Source organism: Emydura macquarii, unplaced genomic scaffold, assembly GCF_026122565.2.
Source record: "Emydura macquarii macquarii isolate MOO-44397 ecotype Brisbane River unplaced genomic scaffold, CSIRO-AGI_Emac_v2 contig_1253, whole genome shotgun sequence".
NCBI lineage: Eukaryota > Metazoa > Chordata > Testudines > Chelidae > Emydura > Emydura macquarii.
Genome location: NW_027131390.1, coordinates 39,261,714 through 39,286,513, shown reverse-complemented (window position 1 = coordinate 39,286,513; position 24,800 = coordinate 39,261,714). Strand labels below are relative to the sequence as shown.

The 24,800-nt window shown below is 54.0% G+C and overlaps 1 protein-coding gene across 2 annotated transcripts in view; it reads right to left on the bottom strand.

Moving 5' to 3' along the window:
* The window catches only part of MPP1 (MAGUK p55 scaffold protein 1), a 32,852-nt gene extending 8,659 nt beyond the window's left edge, over positions 1-24,193 (bottom strand). The window contains exons 1-8 of one of the 2 annotated variants that reach the window (XM_067548550.1): positions 23,840-24,193; positions 10,759-10,902; positions 10,254-10,332; positions 8,580-8,665; positions 7,407-7,475; positions 2,287-2,483; positions 1,704-1,810; positions 208-1,256 (exon numbers count right to left, since the gene is read on the bottom strand). In XM_067548550.1, coding sequence (XP_067404651.1) covers positions 862-1,256; positions 1,704-1,810; positions 2,287-2,483; positions 7,407-7,475; positions 8,580-8,665; positions 10,254-10,332; positions 10,759-10,902; positions 23,840-23,941 — 1,179 coding nt within the window. In that variant the 5' untranslated portion in view covers positions 23,942-24,193 and the 3' untranslated portion in view covers positions 208-861. Of the gene's footprint in view, positions 1-207; positions 1,257-1,703; positions 1,811-2,286; positions 2,484-7,406; positions 7,476-8,579; positions 8,666-10,253; positions 10,333-10,758; positions 10,903-23,839 lie in introns of those variants that run through there. The other variant, XM_067548549.1, reaches the window with a different exon arrangement.
* Positions 24,194-24,800: the final 607 nt, after the last annotated feature.

Genomic DNA, 24,800 nt, shown 5'->3' with positions numbered 1-24,800 from the left:
GCCCCCTTTCAAACTCAGAGCAGACAAAAATCAGCAAGTGGCAACTGTTACTTTAGGGATTCATATGGAAAAACTGTTGCAACAAGATGTGAAATATACAGCTGGTCATCTTCCCTCCCCATTCAGTTCTGCCCCAGAGTCTGGGTCCTAGGGCAGCCAGACTGGAAGCTGCAAAACTAACTCTTAGCTGAAGGAATTATAGTGATCTTAGTGTATTCTCCCGAGGGAGCTGTGGGGATCTTTATTTATCCCCTTAATTTACTGCCCCGTTTGTCAATGTCGCCCAGACTACAGGCCTGGCCAGGCGCCAGTGTGTCTGCAGGCTCTGGTTGCTGGGGCATAGCTGGCACTGGCTCATTACAGGTCAGTTTCAGGTCCTGGGGCATTAAAATATCACTAGTACAAGCAGGTCACCATTTAACCAGCAGGGTTTGCTTGGCTGGGCTCTGGATGAAGGGGATGAATAGGGAGGCTTCTCTCTGGCTGAGGGAAGAGATTTTTGATCTGTTACAACGTTTTAAGAACAGAGGAAGGGAAAAGCTTTGACCTGCCAGGACTGAGGTCAGGGGTTTGTTTTTGTCCTGCTGCAGCTGATGGGGAGAGCCATAATTAGCTCACATTTCCAGGGATGCAGCTCCCATGGGGAGGCGCTTCAACACACACTCCAGCACCAAAACAAGGGGCAGGATTTTAAAGGAGCTCAGCACCGGTCAGGCACGCACTCTGCCGATCTCTGGCCCGGGTTGTGGGTGCTGTGCTCTTCTGCAAATTCAAACCACAGAGCTGGTTCCCTCCTGCCTTGCGCTGTCATGTGCGGAAGGGATGTAAAGGATCAGAGGGCACGACGGCAACGCTCAGCTGTCACTGCACAGGTGTAAATGACAACACACGGTGCAGAGGGGAACTGAGTCCATCATTCCTCCTGGGAGAGCAAAATCCCCGGGGTGAGTGAGCAAGGTGGGCAGAGACCAGGTGGGGGAGCCAGCAGGAGGGCCTGGGACAGCTCATTAAAGACAGAGATCTCACTCTTAAAAAGCTGATCGCCTGGCTCCATCTGCCAGCAGAGCCGTTCCTATGTGGCTCTTTCCTGCCAGTCAGGCTGGGCTGGGAACATGCATGTTTAAAACAAGATGACATCCCCTCCCCACCCTGCGCACGCTCCGAGTCAGTGTCTGTTGTAACGCCACAGCAGGGATGCACACAAAGCCAGCAGGTCCAGACTCCTCGCTGGCTGCTTTGCAAGCAGGAAGAGATCCCTCAGGGGAAAATAATGGAGAGTCATTTACCAGGTGACTCAGGGTCACTTGACCGATTTGCACCCGAGGGGGCTCTTCCCGGGAAGCCAATACCAGGTGCTGGGCATGTTGGCTTTCCTCATGCTGCCCTGGGGGAGGTGCAGTAGCTCCAACAAGAAGAAAGCTACTCTGCCATGCTGGGCAGCTTGCACTGTACTGTTCCCAGTAGGGGAGGTTCAGAGACCCCTGAGAAGGCAGTTTGCACGTACCCGGGGGGCCTATTGCAGACGATGTGTGTGGATCACAGGCCCTTCACCAGGCAGGGGTACCCTGCGTATGCTGTCCAACCTGTGTGACAAGCCTGCAGAGCCCACTGTAACCACCAGAGTCCTGAACGCCCAGCCTGCCCGGGTCCTGAGTAGCAGCGGACGGACAGGGGGCTTGTGACAAGGAGTGGGGGCCACTTACTTGAGCTGTGCTTGGCCAGGTATTTGTCTTTGTACTTCTTCTTTTTCCCAAAGGGGCTGCAGCTCTGGGCCTCGCTCTGACTGGGCTGGGTCATACTAGCCACACGCCTGCAAGGGGGAACCACACAGGAGACGGAGCGGGTCAGATCAGGTCAGGTTCTGGTCCAAACCTAGCGACACCAGAAGCATCAGGACTTCCCCCACACACAAGAGCAAGGAAAGGGTAGCCAGGGCTCACGCCAAGGGGGTCAGAGGACACCTCCTTGCCTGACTTAGAGTGTCCTCATCCAGGTGATTGGGGCAGCACTGGGCTAGACCCATAGGTCACATTGCCAAGGCTGAGGGCACCAACGGCCCATCCCAAAAGACACCATTTACCTAGCTCCCTGCACTGAGCAACTGGGCACGGCTTCTTCAAGGCCCCTGCTCTGAAGCATGTTCCACGTGGAGGCGGGCAGGGATTCTGAGCTGCCAACCCCATGGCAGCTCCTGTACTGGAGATACGGCACTTGGGGCTGTGCGGAGCCTGAAGCTGGGAGTCCCCCGGCCCCCCAGCTGCTGTCCCCAGCAGCTCTGGAACGTACCATTCTTGCAATTCAGGGGAGGGGATCAGCCCTGCTGACTCCGTGGAGGACCCTTCTACCCGGCCCTGCCACCAGTTGCTGTCATCTTTGTTGATGACCTGGATGATGTCTCCTGTCTTGAACTTCAGCCCTGCCTCCTTGCAGGGGATCAGGCTGTCCTTCCGGGGATCATAGTCAAACTGGGCCCTCATATACATCTGGAAAGAAGGCCAAAGGTCAGCTGGCCAATGCCTGGTGGTTTCAGCTCTGCGACTCCTGCTCTGTGGCTCCCGTGTCATCCCCCAGCAGCGACTGTACAAGATGGGATAGGAGATGAACCAGCCCAAACTGAGGTGCAAGTGTAGGGCACATCCCCCTCTGTTCTCCCCTGTCCCTGACCCCCTTTCCAGTTCTTATCTGCAGACTGGATGGGCTAGAAGAGATGCCACAGCCTAAATCCTAAGGGGCCCAGGCTGGGTGATTTAGAAATACCAAGACACTAGCTAGTTAGATTACATACACACTCCCCCAAGCTCATTGACCAAGCCAATGGTCAGTCTACGTGGCTTTAATTCTACATGAAGAACTGCCCAAAAACTAACTCCACGCCCTCTCCTGACCATCCCAGCAAACCATGTGTTCCTGCAGCTGGAAACCACCAGGGGAAGAGGAAGGGCATCGTCCTAAGAGTCATCCTAGACTTCGTGTACAGCCCACAAGTGTGAGGCAAGCGCTGTCGGAGGGTAGGGCGCAAGCAGGAAAAGACCCCATCTCCTGTGCGGTGAGCAGGGAGTTAGAGGTGGGATGAGCGGGCCAGAGGGAAGAGAGAGCCTTGAACTGAACATTAACCACTATAGCCACTGCTTCAAAACAGGAGCAAATTCTCCTTCCCATCTCTGTCCAGTTGTCTCAAGTTCTCACCCTGCCCCTGGAAAGTGCAGTAACCCAACAGGTGGCAGACACAGGCCCCAGCAGGAGCAGCAGAACGCCCATCTATCCCAAACATACACAGCTCTCCAGCAGGCACAGGGAGGTAGCAGTTCTGGGCGGTGCGTGACAGCGAGGGCAGGTGGCAGCCCTGATATCATCGCAAAGGAGGCAGGTGCCAGAAGCCACAGCACGCAGAGGGGAATGTCTTTGAGCACAAGGGTCTTTTCATGAGCATCAGTTTGGGGGGCCAGGAGGCTGGGGTGGAGAAGTTTCCAGGGGAGGGAACATCTCGATCCCTTCTGAACAAGCATCTTCTCCTGTCCAGCCTCAAGGCAGCAGAGACTCTGCCCATGGCATCAGCTCTCAGAGGCTGGGTTTTTCTGGTCTACCCCTCCCCAGGAGCAGTGGTTTGCCCAGGCTGTGATTGATCTGATTTACCTTTGCTGAGTAAAGCTCTCCAGCTGCTCCCTACCCACACCTAGGGAACTTGCTGCCTAAGCTTTCCAAGTACATCCCTCAGACCGGCTCTAATGGGCAGGCCAACACAGGGGGTGCAGTTACGGGTGCGGTATGAACCTGTACTGCTGCCCAGACCTGCCCCCTGCATCTCTTCTGTGGCCTGTCTGCAGCGGGTACTGGCAAACATAAGGGTGTTGCTGTGAGCATTGCAGAGCCCAGAGCAACTGCAGAAGAGAAAGCTCATCATCAGCCATGCCATTGGCTAAGCTCCAGCCACGGGGGCTGTTAGAGGAAGCTGAGTGTAGCTGGGATTTTGCAGACGAGGGTCAGCTTTGCAGCGTTGGAGGGATGGTGGTAGCTAAATCCACAGCCCACGGAAGACCTGAGGTGTGCGATCAGCATAGCCCCCAGATCACAGCCTGTGTGTAGAGATGCTCATTGCTAAGCGGCAAAACCACAAGCAGGACAGCTCTACCTTCCAAGGGAGGCCCCTCGTTTGAGACCACATTTACCTTCATTCCACACATAAACATTACTCTGTGTTGGAATGTTGGACTATCTATGAGTTTATACTGTCCAGGTGTCCCCTGATCAGGATAAGACGCGCATTTCTGAGGAACCAAAGCTGGGACTGGGGGTTTGCGGGTGTCACCCTGTATTTATTCATGGATGGCCAGGAGATCATTCATGTAGATATCGGGGAGTGATTTTATATGCTAGTGGCTGTGCATGAGCAGGTCAGGAGTGGCTGTTCTGACAGTAAAGCAGTGTAAAAGGCACCCCAGGCTAGAGAGTTAAAGGGACACAGAAGTTCAGCAGTCCACATTGTACTCTGGGGAATATCACATGGGACTGAAGCTCCCAGCTCTCAGATCCCTGGGTGTCCAGGGGTGGGGGGAAGTCTAGAGATATTTCATTTTGCTTTAGAAATAACCCCCTTTGCAAAGTGGGCCCAAATCAGAACACTGGATCTGAACACCCCAAACATTACCTGGGGCCTAGTTCAAACAGGAATTGTTTCAGAGAAGTTCTCTGGCCTGCACTATGGAGGAGGTCAGAGTAGGTGATTCATGGTCTCTTCTGGCCTTGGGATCGATTAATGGAAATCCAGATTTGAACTGCTCATTGGACTTGTTTTCCTCAAGGGTGTAACCCACATCACTGGCTCCGAGCCCCCCAACCTCTGTGGAGTTTGAAATCTAGCCCTACCCTGCACGTCACAGCTTGCCTCTAGCTCTGATTAGGAGGTTACAACAGGTGGGATGTGTTTGCTCTGATCCTCCCATTCCAATAATTCATGCTGGTTTAGTACAGAATGGAGCCACCCAGGCAATCTCTAAACAGCAATCTGATTGGCGCAAACTAACTGCTCTGTCTGTGATTGGCTGGTTATAAGATGGGGAGGAGGAGCTTGGGCAGAGCCTGGGAAGGGATGGTCTCATCAGACAATGCAGAGGAATTTGCTTCATTCTGTGAAGTGACAGCAACCGTGAGGGACAGAGAGACTGATCATGATGAGCAGTCATTGAAGTCATTAGGCTTCCCAGCACTGAAATGTCACAAGGAAAGGCAGCAAGAGCATCTGTGCACTGCAGTTTATTGGCACAGACAGCTCCATAAGCCCCCCTCCCCCCCAAAAAAAATGATATATGGGAGAAATGAGAGAGACAAGGGAGCAGAGGGAATATCTTTTACTGGACCAACTTCTGTTGGTGAGAGAGACAAGCTTTTAAACTCACACAGAGGGAAGAAAATGACATCCTCTGGGGAACATGTCTCAGTGAAAAGGGTTTGTTGTCCTTGACACCAGCCAACATTTGCAAGATACTGCTATGATGTCCCCTCTCATCAGAAGTGCCTGCACATATCTGTTATTAAGTCAGCGTCACTGCAGCTGGTTTTGACAGCATCAATTAGGGTAAGTCTAAAGCTGGTGAAGGGAAAAGAGGACAGAGTTTAATGAATAAGCAGGGATCAGAACTCATTCTGGCAGGAACAGGGAGGAAGAGGAGGAGATATCCATCTTTCACTTCATTGCTTAGAGACACTGACTCCAATGGGAGATATGTGACAAAGAAAGAATAAAGATGAGACAGAGAAAAGGGGTGGGGGAAGAATGGCCCCAGAGTCACATTAAAAAAATAATCCCACCCAATCATCCTTTTTAAGAAGAATTTCTCTGAGCAGAATATTTGGCTCTGGACAAATGGTGGCAAAGAATCAGATCAGGGTGTTTAATGTTTACTGGGCTAACTTGAGATCAAAGAGAAAGAAAACGTTATATTAACTCCTGCAATTTAAATGTATGGGACATGAAAAAGATCATATCACCGGAGAGACAGTCGCCACCTCGCAAAGCAGTTTTCGCATGGAATAACTCGCACTCTGTTGGGATGAATTTAGTTCAAACTCATTGCATGGAAGGGATGCACTGTTGCCATCTGTAACTAGATTGATAGCATAGCTGGTATCACACATGTCTGACGGGGATCATGCACTAGGGATACTGGGGGGCGATGAGGAAATAAACTAGCTGCTACTAGATTAAGCTACAATAAAAGCTCAAGCAGCTCTAAGTAGTGAGGAAACTCCATCCTCTTGGAATCAGTTGTGATCCATCGGTCCTGGCCAGCCACTCCTCTCTCCTCTGGTCTCGTTCATCTCCAGAAGCTAAATGAGTGAGACGAATGGGCCAGCATTGGCTGCTGAGATACGAGCCTCGAAACAACATGCACTTCTGTTGCTATGGCAATGGCAATGTGGCTGCACAGCCAGGCACTGGGGTGTTTTGCTCTGCTTTCCCGCCACTCCCGTTTCCTTCCACCCCTCTGCTGCTAATGACAACTGTGGCATCAGTGCTCCTGCAGCAGTAGGACAGTCTCAACCCTGCCTGATTGCAGGGTGGCAGCATTTCACCAAGGAGGCTGCAGCAACCCGATCTAGGGTAGAGGTTTGTCACTCTCTCCTCCAGCTCAGGAATCACAATGCAACAGACATCCTAGGAGCCGGCAGGTCCACACTGCAGGCTCAGGACCCCAGGTGTGCAAAGGGTCTTTGCCATCTAACATCACCACCAGCACTGCCGAGGCCAATGGGAATCGCGTGACACGTAACGGAGAGTGGAGCCCAGCCCTCAGCACCCACCACGCCCCCTTTCAAAGCTCCGAACACCGGCAGTAAGTATCGCTGTCCCCTTTTTACAGATAGGGAAACTGAGGCATAGCGAGGCGCCATGCTTGGTAGCATTATACAGGGTCTGTCTACACTGCAAGCAAAGGTTTGATTGTAGCAAGGGTTGGCATAGCTACTGTGGGTAATAATAGGGCTGGGATGGTGGCACGGGATTCAGTACGGGCTAGCAGCCCAGGATGAACCAGGGTCCCCGACAGTCTTGACCTCAGGTTATGGGGCTCAAGCCTGTCACCACATCCACACTGCTATTGTTACCTGCCCTGGCTAGAGTCAAGCTCGCACAGGCACGCCCCAGTGCTACATCACATCTTCACGTGCGGGGCAGACAAACCCTCAAACCGCCTAAATCCTGCTCTCCTTTGCCCCCGTGGAAATATAGAGGGGAAGTAGAGCTGCTCTGCGGGGTTTACACCAGCGTAGCAGGGCAGCCCGGTGAGCCCTCATGACTCCACGCAGCCCTCCAGCCTGTTTGGAACGGGACAGCCCGACACCCCGTGACTTGCCACGAGCTCAAAGGTAAGTGACCCTGAGGGCCGCTGAGAGGACACAGCTGCACCTACCTGGAGCACAGGGAGGCGGCTTTGCTGGTTAGGGATGACTTTTATTGAGACTGTCCCCTTGGCTTCTCTCTATTGGACAAAGGAAGGGGAAGAGAGAAGAGTTGGAGAACGTGGCTTCTAGATCAACCCAGAGACTAGCCCAAGGCCCCAGTGCGTCACTAACCTGAGGGTGCACAGGCATTCCCCGTTGGCTCCGGGAACCCTGCAGAGCGCTAGGAACCCGGAGCCATGGTGGCAATCAGAGAGCTGTGCTATTCACTGAGCGCAGGGCGGATGGAGCTCAGCGGAGTCAGAATCACTGTCGCTAAAGGCTTTTGTGCTAACTCGCCATTGGTCCTAGTGCTGCCCCCGGGGGTCACACAGAGCAGGGTTTTGATCCCAACGTAGCTTTAAGGGCTCCCCAGAATGAGCTAGGAGAGAGAACTAAATTCACCCCATCTCTCCATCCACAGAGAGGGGTTATGGCTCTGGGGCAGTGACTGACCAGCCTGGGGAGAGGAGGGCAATTTCAACAAGCACCAGGAACTAATTCTTCTCCCATTCCTTGAGAACCACCCACCCTTCGCATTGCTCAGGAGAGCCTGGGGTGGAGGGGGGAGGTGAGGGGAGCTCAGCAAGATCAGCGGCTGAGATTGGTTAGAATAATCCACAAACTCCTTCCACTAGCAGGATCAGCGACTCACTGGCACCTCTAACAGGTGTAACAGGCTGGAGTTTTAACCATGGACAAGGGGAGCTCTCAGGGCAAACAGCCTCTGCAGGGTGCCCCGACAAAGGCCCTTCTCTGAAGCTGGGCGGCCCTCTAGTGAATGGTACCAGAGGACCAGCGTGGCCCCAGCAGTGGGAAATCAGAGCCTGACTGAGCTCCCATGGGTGGGGTCTGGTCTGACTGCATGGGGGCAATTGGAAATTGCCCGAGCCCCGATGTGGGCCCTGCACACCCAGCGCTCAGTGAAGAAATGGCCTGCACTGGAGACGTGGTCCAGCCTTCGATGATGCTGACCAGCGTCTGCTCCAGCCAAAAGAACAACAGCCCCTCCTAGCGCAGGAGGTTTTGCAACATCTGCTGTGATTTGCATATTAAGAACAAAACCCATCAAATCAAATCAGGCAACTGGCGTGGTACGTGGCCAAGTGGGTCACTCTTCAGCGGCTGCCCCTCAAAATACCTACCAGCATCTTCTGCAGCTGGTCAACAGAGCGGTTGCTCACACTTTGCCCATTGATGTCTATGATCTCATCACCCACCTGAAGGAAGCCTGCCAGTGATGGAGAAATGAACCCATGAAATGCACATGCAGGCAAAACACAGCCCCAAAGATCCTGGATCGCAACCCCCCAGCCCGTTTGCAGACCTCTAAGAGAACTCCACCCGCATGGCTTCTGCATTCCCAATGCACGGGCATCACTGCTCTGGAGGTTGCAAGCCTCTCTTACCATTTTACATCTGGATTGGCTCACTCAGCATGTTTCTACGTGCGTGTGTCGCACACGCATGCATATAAGCATATGAAATACATACATATGGGGAACACAGCTTCATTCCCTCCACACACACACCTTTTTTTCTATTTGTTTAAATTTATCAAAACCAAAATCCAGACATACCAGCCTTTGATCTTGCATCATTCTGTAGTTTAGCTTGCAGAAAAAGCATTCTCTTTTAGAATCATAGAATCATAGAATATTAGAGTTGGAAGGGACCTCAGGAGGTCATCTAGTCCAACCCCCTGCTCAAAGCAGGACTAACCTCAGCTATATCATCCCAGCCAGGGCTTTGTCAAGCCTCAGCTTAAAAACCTCTAAGGATGGAGATTCCACCACCTCCCTAGGTAACCCATTCCAGTGCTTCACCACCCTCCTAGTGAAAAACTTTTTCCTAATGTCCAACCTAGACCTCCCGCCCTGCAACTTGAGACCATTGCTCCTTGTTCTATCATCTGCCACCACCGAGAACAGCCTAGCCCCATCCTCCCTGGAACCCCCTTTCAGGTAGTTAAAGGCCGCTTTTAGCGGTATTCACAATGCTAAACATTGCAGAGCCAAGGATATAAACATTCTCTACCTTACGTGCTCTCATTTTAGCTGTCCAGGCAGATAACAAAGGCTGGATACTGATCTCAGATACTCTGGTAGAATCAGTGCTCCAATGACATCACTGGAGTTGCTCTTGACTTATTCTCATGTGAGATCAGGATCAACCTCGTTTTCTACGCGGACCAATAAAATGAATGGAAGGGCTTTCCTTCTGTATGTACAGGACACCTATTTTGCATGCAGCCACATGCACCATTTGCAGATGTCAGAATAAAAAACCAAAATGATGCAAGTTCATTTACTTTGGCAACTTCTTTTTGCTTGCAGGACATTGGCACAGAAATCCTGCCTTGTTTTTGCATTTTAGCAATGGGAAAAGAGCTTCCTTCAAAATCTGTGGGATCTGATCCACATGGAGTTATAAAGAACCAATCCACGAGATGAATACAATTGGTTTCTGGTTCTGTTTATAGATGTGAGCTTAGTGACTGTTTCTGCCCCGATCTCCTCTCCCTCTTTGGAGAATGTCCTGAAACCTCCAATACATTAATGCAGCAGCCACATGTAAAGAGCAGAGGGAGGAGATGTAAGAGGCGGAGGAAGGGTCCTGATGACATACGCCAAAGGGAAAATTGACCAGTGCCAGGGAGCTGTTTAATTCCTTTGCACCGAAACAGCCCAACTCCAGAGAGAAACTGACGTGCCACGCCCAGCAAGAGGGTGGAAGGAAAGGGCTAAAGTCTCTGACTACACAGAAGCCGTGTGTGTTTAGGTCAATGATGGCTTCAGATTCCTATCATTTGCTGTTACCTTGCCTATGGATCATGCCTCCGTGGAGAATCCTGGCCACCATGCAGCTCTGCTTCTCATTCAACTTCAGCGTGATTCCCTGGAAAACAGGAAAATTGGTGACTGTATTACACATCTAAGGTGAGACACCCACTTCTACGGGTAAAGTTCTCTCCTGGACAGCATCCCAGATGGTCTGTCTCACTTCTCAGAGTCCTCTTCTGGCTCAGTTCCAGCCTGGTTCATTTCCTCTTGGCAGACTAAATAAACAGCTGACGCCGCTTCCTCATGGTCCCACTACACTCTGTGCTCCCAGTGGGGTAGACAGTGGCCAAAGCAGCATCTTGGTCCCAGTGGAAAAGGCAATGGTCTGGCTGAAGTGTGCACAATTCAAGATCCCCCCTCACCCCATTCACAGACCTGGGAGCCGGACTGGACTGTCCCTCCCATTGGGCATGCGAATGCAACAGTGGGACTCACCCTGGCCCCTGGGGTCTTAAAGGTTAACAAACCCTTGCCAGCTCACCATGGGTTCTTCCGTGACCTTCTCGAACTGGACCAGCCGGATCTTCCGCACCTCCCGGCCATTCATGGGCACCGGGCTGCCCAGCGCGGCTGAGCCATTGGTGTAGATGTCCTTGGTCAGAGCATTCGATGAGTAAGTGACGGCCTGTCAGAGCAAAGCACAGACCAGGATTTAGGAACAGTGCCAGAGGCTCGGTAACATGACCTTCTGTCTGGGAGAGGAGCCCAGCTGGGACTCCCTAGTCCATCCATGACGCATGCTCAGCGCAGCCCTGGTGGCCACTGCCGTGTTCTGCTGAGCCCATCCTCCTCAAGGTGCATGTTCTGCCCATGCTACTGATGCCCATCCTGTGAGCAGAGCTGAGCGTGGAGCTACCACCACGCTGGAGAGCTAGGAGTGGGTGGCCATCTCGCCCCTGGAGAAGGAAAGGTCTAGCAGTGCTGGGAAGGCAGCACACCCATTTGTGGGGGAGGAAGCTGAGGCTTGTGTGACTCCATAGTGATCCCTACTGGCCAGCTCAGGAGTAACACTCGCAGAGCTCGTTCTGGCCCAGATAGCCCGTGGGGCCTGTGTCCGAGAGAAAAGCGAGAGTAAACAGAAAGAAACAGCCCTGGAGGCCTGGCAACATTTGAGAAATGGGAGCCAAAGGGTTCCCTTCCCAGGAGCCATGTCCTGCTGCATTGAGTTCCAAAGCTTAATTAGGTGGCACAGCAGAAGTTTACAAACCTGGAGCCAAATGCTACTTTTCCTCACATGAGAGTCAATCCAGAGTAACTTCACTAAAGTAAATGGAGTTACTCTGGATCCACACAAATGTAACTAGGAGCAGAACTTGGACTCTGGTTTCCACTGGATTGAACCTACTCTCACCTCTGGTCCAAGCAACGCAGCCGTCTGCAGGTTAAGCTCCTCATGGTGCCCCATTCTCCCCAGCACCCCCGAGGTTTTCAGCACTAAATTGGATGGACCATTGACACAAATCATAGCTGTCTCTCCACCCATGTACGCAGCAACTCCAGCTAGGAACCAACAAGCCAAGAGCAAGCCTCCCAAAACTCAGGGCACCAAAAGGTTTCTAAGGAACAAGTGCACCCAGAGCTGTTCACACACGTACGAAGTCCTAGAACTCGCCTGTAACTCCTGCAGTACCCACCTATGACAGCCTGTCCAGCAGGGACGTCTGTACAGCCTCTCATATGGTCACAAGTTAACAGGCCTAGATGGAGGTACTTTTCAGGCAGCACATGCATGGTTAAAGAACGGATCCCTGGGTCACTGGGGAACATGGGAACAGCCTGAACTAATCCCCGCAAGGCCAGCTTTTGTAAACGTACCCACAGCACAAACTGAACATCTCCCCGCCTGCCGCCTGGGTCCTGCTTTGTGAAAGGACCGGGCTTGCCGAAGCTCAAGGCTTTTGGGGTGCTTTTCAGGCTCCCTGCTGGTCTCCAGCAGCTTCAGGGCTCTTGGGCCATCCTGGTCATGACCCACTGACGCCACAGTTGCAGTGCTGAAAGCTCTGAGCAGGACATTGGCTAGGACAGAGACGGATCCGGTCAGGCAGTGCAGCAGAGGGGGTTCAAGCCCCACCACCAGCCAGAAACACTTGAATTCCCCACCAGTGACAAGCATGTTGGCTGTCAGATGGCGAAGAGAAGGGAGCAAGGAGAGGAGGACCCCAGGGGGAAGGAGACAGCTGATAAGAATCTCTCCATCTTTCCAATTTCCTGCTGCAGGCAGGCCCTGCTGTGGGGCGGGAGGAGCAAGCTCAGCACCCATGTGCTCTGCACAGCAGCAGTGAATAATGTGAAACGAGCAGCCCTCTTTTCCCGACTTAAGAAAAGATGCACCACAAGAGCCGCTTGCTCATTGCAGCTCGATTCCAGACAATCCCTCCATTGCTTGGATGCCAAAAGCAAACCCACAATCGGCCTGCCCAGCCAGAGACACCTCCCGACAGCATTCTGCCTCCCCGTGGCCCACCTGGGCCCAGGAGAGTGCAGCTTTCTGCGGGCCGGTAAGCAGATGCAAAGAGGAACTATCACAAAGCCAGGCCGCAGATCACATGCACAAAGCTCTGGAGACTTAGTAATCCTTGGGATGGAGGATGTCACACAAAGCATCAGCAGAAATCGGTTAACAGCGCGCAAAGGGCCAGATTCATCCTGGGACAAAGTAGGCCCCACAACACTGAAGTCAAGGCAATGACACCACTTGGGCCCTTGGCTGGCCTGGCGCGGCACACTGGGAAAGAACCTCGGCGCGCAGGTTTCTCTCAGAGTGCATGCTACAAGCGCCAGCCATTCCTCATTTCAGCCCTGCAGCCTCCTCTACGATTCCAGTCCTGAGCCAAACACCTGAATCCTGACCAGCAGCTGACCTGCAACGTCCCCACAGTCCATAACCCTGCAATGAGCCCTGCCCGTGCAGCTCCCTGCCTGTGCTCAGCCAGCTCCCAGCACCCCCCAGAAGGCAAACACTCCCAGCTGTTCCTCATTAGATATTAGTCCACTGATTTTCCTGCTTCCTTAACAGAGAGCAGCCCTGGCCAGGACCAAGCCCACTAACCTCTTCTGGTGCTGAGGCGGCAAGATGCTTTCATAGTTAATACGTAGGGAACCCTGCCTCTTTGCAGCAGGGGCTAGAGGAAAGGCAGGTGTGAGAAGCCCCCCAGGTCACGTTTCCCCTCCTACAGGAGCTCAGATCAGGAGTGCTGGCCAGCTCACAAAAGGAAATGATCATGGCTCTTGTCAGCTTTACTCCTGCTGCAGTGATTTTGCACATGGTATCATCTCACGTGGCGTGGCCTGCCCCCGCCATGCCTGCAGTCTCTAGCACCCTCACAGGTTCTGCTCTCCCACCAGGCCCTGGGGAGTCGGCACCACTGTCCACTAAACTAATAGCCCAAACCAGCCATCTTGGATCCTTCCCACCTGCTGTGCCCAACTCCTGACTCCCAGGCTGGCATAGCTCCAGCCAGTCCCCCGACGGGACACCCTCTGCAAGAAGCTTTGATGCAGGGATTTTCTCCTTGCCCAGGAAGAGTCCAAGATGGCGGCCAGCTACACAGACCATGCGCCGCACTTTGCTTGTGTCCCAGGATGTGAGATCTCACAGGACCCCCACAAATTACACAGGATTTTTAAAAGAGATGGCACAACATAATCTTTTCAAGAAGCCAGCAGGCTTCTATTAATCACGCAAGTATAACTGACCTTGCTTGGGCTATGAGTAGGATTTGAACTTGAGACCTTCAGTGCTAAAAGCATAAGCCTCTACCACTTGAATTACTAGAATAACTCCCCTAGACTATAGCAGTAGCAGACTCTTTATCTTCCTCTGCGGGTTAGCCACTGGGGAGGACAAAGACACAAACTGTGCTAGTGTGTGATACAGAACCTCTCCAGCTCCAACACATGATCTGGGACAAATCTAGGAGACAGAGATCACCCTGTGCCTTGCTCTTACATCTATTTGTCTTAGGACATTTCTGCTCTGAACTCAAAAGTTCTCTTCCACCAGCTGATTCTTCCACCAACGCCGCTCTGTTCCACACCACCCATGCTCAATCCCAGTTGCAAAACACATTCAGAAACATAGGTTCAGACTCTGGGGCGAAATTGTTTTTCTCTAGTTCCCTTGATATTTGGTTCTTTGTTTTTAAACTGACTTTGGATTCCTCCACAGCTTAATTGACACCTTGCTTGCACCCTTCCCTCATTTCACCTTAGGGGTAAACAATAAGGACATATCTACACTGGGAAAAGTGTGTTGATATAGCATAAATGCAGCTGATACCAGCATCAAAGTGCCATTGCTGGTATCATTTATGGTTTGGTGAATGAAATAAGCAATACCAACAAAAGCATTTTTTTATCCTGTCTACGCGCTAGGGCTTTTGCCAGATAGAAGCATCACAAATCACATTCCAACGAGCATTGCTATATGGACAACAGCTTCTAGTGTGGACCGGGCCTGTTTTGGAACCAGCCTTGCACACAGAGAGTGCAGAGTCAGCTGGGTGTAGCTTCCTTCCTGTCTTCAAGCGTGCATGCGTAGGGGCGTAGCAATGAGCCCCTCACCCACACACACACACTCACTTCACATTCATGTGCACCACAAAACCACACTGCAACTGAGCACGCGCTAGCAGACGCTGCACAAGAAGGACTGGGACTGCAATAGCAAACGGGGCGTGGGGGCAAACTCCAGGACTGAGGTACACACTGGCAGAGCTGTGTGGGGAGCCCAGGGCTCAAACAGGAGCTGTTAGTGGAGCTGTGTTGGGTGCCAGGACTGGAATGGGGCAGAGGAAGAGAATGGCCGTGGGTCAGGTTTGAGGTGCATTGCAACGTTACCAACTCTGTTGGTTTTATCTCAAGTCTGGCCATATTGGATGTCTTGGTCAGAAGCCCCAGCTTCTGGAGTCCCGTGCTTAGAGGAGAATCTGAGCTAGGACTGAGCTGCAGCAGCAGAGACATGCGGAGCCCCGCCTGGAAGCAAGGGGGGCGTTTAGAGGCTTTGCTGGCAGAACTGGGGGCAGAGGCTGGTGCTGGAAATCGGAACTCTGGGGCACTGGCAGAGCTGTGCAGATGCCAGGACTGGATTCCCAGGGGAGCTGTCGGGCATCGGCAGAGAGGGGAGGGCACCAGATCTATTTTTAAAGAAGCTGCCTTTGAAAAGCCCCAAAAATCTTCTCCTAGAAATTAAAAAGAGCCCAGCGGCTTGCTCCTGCCAACTTTGTTAAATACGTTTAGGCCACGGATCCTGCAGCCCAGCCCCAGGTCGCGCGTGGCCGAGCTACAGACCCAGCAAAGCCCTGCTCAGGGTGGAAGGGAGAACAGCCGATGGGGGCTGGGTCTGCAATCCAGGTGGAGGAGGCAGAGAGACAACCAGATGCTCCTGGATTCAGGGAGCAGAGACGACGGGAGATCAGGAAAGACGCCCGGAGAAATTGCCCTGGGTCTGCTGGACACACAGGAGCAGGAAGGGAGGGGGTCTGAGGCGGGGAGCCAACATGCTGCTCCCTGTTTGCATTCTCCAGCAGAGCTGGCGGTGACCTTTGGGAAGCTGGAGGAAGTCTCACTGTGGCCCCAGTCTGAGTTCAAAGTGCCTGCCAGGGCAGCCGAGTCAGCAGGGCTTCCCCTTATCGCTCCTTGGCTTCCATGACGCAGCACGTCAGCAGCCCTCAAACGCCAGGCTCAGCAAAGCAGCACATTCCAGTCAGCAGCGCTCAGGAAACAAAGGAACACAGGGCAAAACGCCCTGGCCAGAAGGTGACGGGTGCTGAACCCCTGCTCAGTGCAAGAGAACCAGCCCCCTCACAGTGCAGTGGGCTCCGCTGACAGTCATGTCACCCAGACAGTCCAGCAAACTGCCCAGGGCACAAGTAAACAATATGCATTTTAATACAGCTCAAAGTAAAGGTCTGCACCTAGGAACAAAGAACGCAGGCCACGCTTACAGGCGGGGGACACAGGCCTGGAAAGCATCGACTCTATCCCCCACGGCCCTGAATCTTTTTTAATCAGCTCCCAATGGGACACTACAACCAAAAGGCCTGATGCTGGCCGGAGAGATAACCAGGGGAATCTCCAGCAGGAGTGGAGAAGTGATTTTACCTCTGTATTTGGCACTGGTGCAACCACTGCTGGAATCCTCGATCCAGTTCCGGTGCCCACAATTCAAGAAGGATGTTGATCAATTGAAGAGGGGTCAGATAAGCACCATGAGACTGAATAAAGGATAAGAAATCAAGCCATACAGTGACTCAGGGAACTCAATCTATTCAGCTTAAAGAGAAGGTGAAGGGGTGACTTGATCCCAGTATGTAAGTACTAACATGGGAAACAAATATTTAATCCTGGGCTCTTCAGTCTAGCAAAGAAAAGTCTAACCAGAAGTTGAGGCTAGACAAATTCAGGCTGGAAATAAAGGATACATTTTTAACAATGAGAGTAATTAACCACTGGAACAATTTACTGCGGGTTGTGGGGGATTCTCCATCACTGGCAATTTTAAAATCAAAACTGGATATTTTTCTAAAAGATCTGCTCTAGAAATTATTTTGAGGAAGTTCTCTGGCCCATACTATACAGGAGGTCAGACTAGATGATCACAGTGATCCCTTCTAACCTTGCAATCTACGAAATGTTATGAACTCTCAAATATACTGGATCACTTCACCTCCCACTGAAATGCAGCCATCTCTGGGGTGGAGCACAGCAGCTGTTTCACAGAGCATAGCAATACCGCACAACAGTTTAGGTCAGGAAGTGAAGAACAACATCAGCGGATTCTACGGGAGGAGCTTTAGTGCAAAAGAAAGTGCACACTTGTATTATGGCCAGGACAAGGGAGCACCCCACTCCTACTCCCAGCTCCCATTGGCCCACTAGTGACAACTGAGACTGAGACCAGGGAGTCAGGAGAGACTGCAGGTCCTGCACAGCTGGTGCACAGAAGCATCGTGGGAGAGTTGGGTCTCATCTCAGAGGGATTAAGCTGCTGCTTGCACATTCCCTGCTGCTGACTGACCCACAGACTGGCCTTGGCAGAGGGGGGTTTAGGCGAGGGTGGAAAAAGAGGGTTTTGGCTGAATCTAAAAGGAGACAGAGAGGTGGTGAGGCAGAGGGACACAGGGAGGCTGAGCTGGACCAAGGGGAGGGCAGAGGAGACAGGCATACTAACTGCTTTACCACTGGCACAATGAGGCTAATACAACCCCAGATACATCCTCTTTGAAGTGCCATCATCAACACTCCAAGGGGCTACCACAGCCAGGACCAGCCAGGCAGGAGTTAAAGAGGAGCTCTAACCCTTGTAGGTCATCTTTTTTCTACCTTATGCACTTGAAATGAAGGAGGTTCCCCAGGGCTGACGTCCAGGCATCAGGAGAGGAGAAAAGCAATTGGAGCTATGGGTTAAGAAAGAGACCTGTCATGCAAAGCAGGCGCTGTGTTGACAAGTCTCATGAGGCTTGCAATATTCGGTGCGTTTCTCAAAGCCCCAGCTGCTGGAGTCTCGTAAGCATGGGAGAAACTCAGCTAAGTACATTGCTAGCCCTGGTGGTCCCTAAGAAAGCTTCGAAAAGGTAACCTCGTAAAGACTTAAAAACCAAGCCAAATATAAAGACCCGAAAGGTGTTATTCGTATTAAATCGCGTTATTGGGAAGCCAATCTCCTCGTTTTTCAAGGCCTGACCCACGTATTGGGGTGCCCTAGGGTGGACTGAAACAAAAGCCCTAAGGGATCGTGTCTAAGGACTGGCTCAGGCTGATGCAACCCTATACAGGGACCGTGCCCCAGTCTGTTCCGTGTAAACCTCCTGCCTAGCACGCACATGCAGCCTTGTTGTTCTGCTGCTTTGGCTTCGTTTGCCCTATGACCTCTCGACCCTTTCAGAGTCAGGACGACGATCTGGCAGAGCCAGCTGCTTACGCTCGGCTCTCAAATCCCTGAGAGGGAGAGGAAACATCTGCAGCAGGGCTCAGAGTTCAGAGAGCACAGCGAGGAGCCAGCTGAAGTGAAAATACAGACTGAACACCAGCTCAGCAGAATCCAGGCAGAGATAACAAGGGTTACTGCAGTATCTCGCTGGAAAATGGGATCCAGGCCAGGTCAGAGCCCAGGTTCACCTTGTGCCACATGGGAGATCCAGGCTCCAGTCCTCTGGGATGACAGAGGTCAGTGGAATAGCCATGTAGTGGGTGGCAGAGGTGGGAGCACCAGGAGTTGCTACTATGTAGAAAGTGGCTTTGATGGTGCTTTGCAGATGGGCCAGGCAGCATCGGGCGTGCCGGTGGAAAAGTGCCCTGCTAGGGCCACTTGGCTGAGGTTCCACGTTCCAAGGGATAGGAGAAGCAATGCATCACTCAGCCACCGAGTGTACCAACCCCGCCCTGGGCATCCCACCGAGAGCAACACAGGCCAACTGGAAGGTCAAACCCCTGGATCTGGACACCAAGCTCCAGAGTGTCTAAGACCCAGATCTGAATTTTGCAGGGGACCCCTATTTCTAAAAGGGGCTGAACCAGACCCCAGGCTGGCTCCTCCAGCCAAATGCCACCATCACCACTGCTGCAGCCTGGCCCAGCTGCAGAAGGCAGGGAACACACGGGCAGGCAATCAGACATCAACTGCACAGGAATTAGATCATTGGAAAAGCCTCGTCCTTGTCCGAAGATCAAGCCTGAGCCGTTTTGCTCCTTGGCCCGCTTTGCTAATCCCCTGCCCCCTGAAAGAGGCTGGGGGCCATCTGCCTCCACTACCTGCTTCACTCTTGGTTGCTTCTTCAGGTCACCTTGCGCTGAAAGACCAGGACTCCTGTAGGAAACCCTGGCTGACAAGGGCAGATATAAAATCACTCGGGGCAATGCTGGCTCAGTGCTGCACAGGGAGCCAAGGGCACAGCTGTGCGGAGACAAACGAGATCAAAGAGGCCTAGGTCTCTCTAGGGTGCCCCTCCAGGCAAGGATCACTGCTCAGCCAGCTGCAGACATGAGCAGGCTACAATGCACAAGCCAAATGCAAACATCCAGCCTGCTCCCCTCATAGCCCCCTCCCCACTGCCTCACTGCCTCAGGCCATGGCCCAGCACGACACCGCAGCTGTCAGCCAAGAGCCCTAGTAGACACATGCAGGGGAAGGGGATGGCTAAATGGACATAGAGCTCTTCGCATTGAGGTCCCCACTTCAAACCCAGGCCAGGCCAGCAGTGACTGGAAGCTCCTGCCTTGGGTGTTTGGTGGATCCCAGCCCAAGACCACCGGACCAAGCAGCCTACAAGCCATCACCACCATTGGCACATGAGAACGGCCATACAGGGTCAGACCAATGGTCCATCCAGCCCAGGGTCCTGTCTTCCGACAGCGGCCGATGCCAGGTGCTTCAGAGGGAATGAACAGAACAGGCCATCAGCGAGTGATCCAGCCCCTCGTCCACACTTGGCTTCTGGCAGGCAGAGGCTAGGGACCCCCAGAGCACAAGCTGCATCTCTGCCCATCCTGGCTAGTAGCCATCGCGCAGCCTCTCCTTTTCACAGGCTCCCCTTCACAGCAGCCCCAGCAGAGGCCAAAGAACAAACAGGCAATGGAGACCGAACTCCCCTGGGGCAGCTCGCCAGAGCCGCCAGCTCAAGGCTGAGGCCGGCTGGCAGGGCAAGCTTTGGCGCCGTGCTTACCCTAGCTCTGCCTCCAGGGGCCTCCATTCGCCTTCTGCCGGATGCAAATACCCTCTTGGGCAGCCACTCAGATCCCGGGACGGAGGGTCCCCCGGGCAGCCAACCTGGCACCTTTCTCCATCGCTGCCCTGCACGCTTCAGCAAGAGACACAGCAACGGCCACACGTCCCAGAACCCTGGCCTCCACCTGGGACAACGCCAACCTCCCATAGTGCCATGGGGCCAGCCAAGCCCGCACGAGCCAAGTGTGTCAAGGGCACAGGCACAAGCACAATAGCACAACCCAGCCAGTCTCCTCTGCCCCTCACCCCCCTCCCCTGGGGACCCACTAACTGAGCACAAAGGCAGCAGAAACCTCCCCCACACCTTCCCCGCCATCTGGCCACTGGGTGGAGGGCAGATAACAAGGGTTTATCTGGAGGCAACAACAGGGACCTTTCCAAAGAGCCAGCCCTTCGCAATCATCTCCTCTGTCTGCACGTGACTGCAGCAGGAGTGGTGTGGTGGACGGGGACAGGGCTCCCTGGTTTAACGGGTCGAGAGGTGGGAAGAGCACTGGGCTGAGAAGAGGCAGCAGCACAAAGCCAACAGAAGCCATGGAAACCAAACCAACATGCCCATGGCAGTAAGTGCAGGTGAAAGGGTTAAGAATCAGGGCAAAAGGGGCCAGGGACCATGTCCCTTCACCGCTCCCACCCAGCACTGGAATCCAGCAAGGGGCCCACGGGGACCGAACTATTATTGACAGCACTTTTAATCCTAAAAGCTAGGTCTTGGTGACAAGACAAAGTTTGATTTGTGGGCTGGGAAATACAAAACCCCCTCCAGGAGCCCCTGCGAAGGCCCGTCCCAGATGTCCTGACACACGTCAGGAGACCTTTAAGAAAAAAACCAAACAGCCCTCTGCCATCCCAGCTCACCATCAGCCCTGCTGTTTATGCCTTTCACCCTCCAGCCCCACAGGGATTTCACAACAATTGCACGTCCCTTGCATCACCCTAGCTCTGGCTCCTAAAGGGACATGCCGATCCAGAACAGGGCATAGAAAGGAGAGTGGGAATAAACGGTCAGAACTCCACTGAGGTCCATGAAGCCACAACAATATACACCCACTGCAGAGCTGGCTGTGGGTTCCCAGTGTGGTGGAAATGTGACAGTTTCTTTGGTTTGACTTAAATACCAAATCCCACCTTCCACACAAGATAATTCAGCTTTCATCCCGATGCCAGATTTCAGCCACCAAAGAGAGAGAGACTCCAGAGTGCAAGGTTGATGTGTCAGCTCAGACTTTGGAGGGGTGGCTGTGTTCCTTTCTATTGGTTTATTGCACAACAGGGTCGGTTAAGGATAAAGTTTCCATCTGGTCTCCAATTTCCTCCCTGCGTCTGTGGGTTTAAAAAGAGAAGCAGCCACTGCTCAACTGTGCAGCTCTGCAGCCTGGAAGCTGTACCCCTCCTTTCTAAAACCCTGACAGTGCTGAGATTTCTGGATGCTTCTGGGGGAAAAGGGCCAGATCCTCAGCTGATGTAAATTGCCATAGCCTCATTGACTGTACGGGAGCTACCCCAATTTACAGCAGCTGATGATATGGTGCTGAAGCTGGGGAGACACTGCAGATGTTTTCTCAACCAATTCCCCTGCCATTCAGCCAGTGCTGTCATGCGTGAAGCCTGCGGCACAACGACACTGTCTCAGGAGCAGGAATTAGGTAAGAGGCACGTGCAAGATTGGCCTGCCCCGGTTTCCCACGGCTAAAACCGATTGCCACATTTAGCCACATCTCCTCCAGCCTGAGGCGGGGACCTGCCTGCCAGAGGTTGCTCCACCGCTGAATCAGCTCATGTGACAGGCAGTTCCAGTTCAGACCAGCTACAACTTTGCAGCAAAAACAAGAGCAAGCCTCAGCCTCTTGTGAGCCTGGAGCTGAAGCTTTACTCCTCCCACCCGGCAGCTACCGGACCCAACCCAGGGTCAAATCATCTTCACAGGCCCCCACCTCCCAGCTCCTAACCACCCTGAGAGGAGAGCCACCCATGAGGTGCTGCAGCCTGATGGCAACAGGGAACCAGAGCAGGCGGTTAGTGAGATTCAGGTACAGCTGTCAGGCCCTCAGCTCCCTGCCAGCCCCAGGCAGAGATCTAAGGACACTGACTATCACCTCCTTCCCAAATTAGGTTTTCCTCACTGTCTCTTTGGCTGTGGGCCCCATAACGGATCAATGCTGCCCCCATGTCAGCCGGGGAGGCAGCTTCAGAGTAACACCGAGTACAGTCCCCGCTGCTCAGGGATCTTCAGCTGCAGCACCCCCAGCTCTAACCCCCCATCCCACTCACACCACCCGTTTCACACAGCTCTAACGCCGCTATCTTCAACAGAGTCACTTCCGATTCACAGCAGAGCAAGCAAGAGTAGGGTTAGGACGGTGGTCTCTGCCAGCCCAGCGGGAGGGGTTGGGATGGGAGGTGAGTGAACTGTTGTTCTAACTGCACGGTGTTATCAAGAGTAGCTGTGAACCCCACCCGCTGCTGAAGCCAGTCTCGCCTTCGGTGACATCACCGAAAAGGTGAAACATGCGGCATAACTCTCCGAGGGCCAGAGAGCTGGAGGGAACAAGAAACGAGAGACTCTGCAATAATACAGCACACCAGGAGAGGGATCGTTATCCCCATTCTGCAGATGGCGCATACAGAGGTTCAGACATGCCAAATTCACGCTGGGAGATCCCGGAAAGACCCCAGGCCTAGCTCCCAGTGCCATGCGCCAGCCATTATTTGCCCCTGCTTTGCCAGCAGTAGGGAGGGAAGTGGAATGTGATTGGTGCTGTACCACAATGTACACCAAACTGCTTGGTCACATCAATTTTACCCCAGCAAAGTTAGTAGCTAGTGCACCTTCCCCACGCCTCATTCAGAGCACGTAGCTAAGGACCGGATGCCCTCTGCTGTGGGGTGATTTGGCCTGGCACTGTAATAAATACATCTGCATTTATTGGAAGCACCAGCTGGGTTAACAAGAACTGACTAAACATGCCCCGCTAGGGAGCTGTTCGCGTCTTTACTTGGTGATGCGTTCTCACCGCAGGGACTGCCTGCCTCTGCTGTCTCCAGGACCTTTGCCGAAGAAGAACGGAAGAGCCCAGAGTGCAAAGCTCAGGAGAGCCCCTGTTCGCAGAGGCTGTGGAAAGTGGAGCTGGTTGCATTTGTTCTGTCACAGCTGTTTGCTTTCCCTCCTGCACTTCTGACTGGTGCTGCCCAGGGCACATGCTCTGCGGTGTGTCTGAAGTGCCTCCACTGCGCATCCGCTGCTGGGACGCAGCTGCCTCCGGCCAGCCGCTTTGGCATCTCAGATGCTGCACTGGTCACTCAGATTGAGTCAGACAGGGTGCGAGGGCTGGCACAAAACCCTCTCTCGAAAAGGCACTGCAGGACCTTCGGCCCATCTCCCCTCCATGTTAAATAACTGCCCTGGCCCTGGCTGCTATGAAATGGGGGAAATGAATGGGGCCATCGTCTGGATGTGCTCAGCCCTTGTCAGGCACCCCCAGAGCAGACCAAGCTTAGATCCAGAACTAGCATTTTCATTGCATCTTTCCCGAACAGGGGTTTGAACCCTGGAGGGCGGGGGATTGTGGCGACTTCTCCTCCACCTTCCCTAAGGTCTTGGGAGAAGGGGCACAGATCCTGTGACAGCCCAGCGCTTTATATGCCGCCCCTCGCCTGCTCTGGGGGAGGGAAGCCCGAGCCCCCCAACGGAAAGCGTCCCGGCCCTGGGCCGGCGGTTTCTCCACCGCCCCCCGGCCCAATCCCACCAGTGTGGTCGGTGCCTGGCTGCTAACGGCCCGCCACAGGCTCTGCAGGCCCGGCCCCCACCCCGCGCCGCCCCGCCCCGCCCGTGCGGTACCTCGGGCTTGGGCCGGTTCTGCAGCAGGTGCTCCAGGTAGAGGTCGGAGAGCGCAGTCCGCATGCTGCTCTCGCGCTCGCCCCGGCTCGACTTGAGGGTCATGCCGGGCTCCGCGCAGCGCCGCACCTCGTTCGCCCCAGCAGCCACTTGGCCGGAGCGGAGAGGAGCTGCCCGGCCCCGCGCGGCTCCCCGCAGCAGCAGTGGCTCCCTCCGGACCTGCGCAGGCCCCTGGGTGCAGCCGCCGCAGCTCAGCGCAGCGTAGCGCTCCCGCCCCTTAGCACCGGCACCGGGGCATGAATTCAGCCGAGCCGGCCGGTGCCTGCAGAGCTGCGGCTGCCGGGCTCGGGCTCGGGCGCGTGCGGAGGGAAAAGGAAGGACCCGAAGCCAGCCGGGCTGCAAGGAGGGAGGCTGGACGGAGCCGGGGGGCGGCACGGAAACGCCCCCGCCCCGCCCCGCCGGAGGAGTGTCCGGGGAGGGCGGGCGGAGAGGCCGAGCCCCGGCCGGGAAGGAAGGAAGGAAGGAAGGAAGGAGGAATCCGGAGGGAGAGCGCCGGGCCGGGCCGGGCCGGGCCAGCTGGCAGGCTCACTCTGCGCTGCGCTGCCCCGCCCCGGAGGGGGGGCGCACCCGCTCGACCCCGGCAAGACTCCCGCCCTTCGTTATCGCACTAGCGGGAAGGGAAACCAACCCGCAGCTGCCCCGCCCCCAGAACATGCCCGCACCCCCAAGTCCCCACCCACGAAACCCACCGCTCCTGCTACTGCCTCCTAAGACCAGACATCCATGCCCCTCTCCCACCCACGTTCCCCCTTCCAACAAAATGCACCGATTCTAGGCTGCATTCTCTGCAGGGATCCCGGCATAGTCCCAATCTGCACCCACAGTCACCAACTCCACCCCCACAAAATCATCACCACCGCTCAGATCTACACCTCCAACACCCAACTTCCCCAAAATATCTATA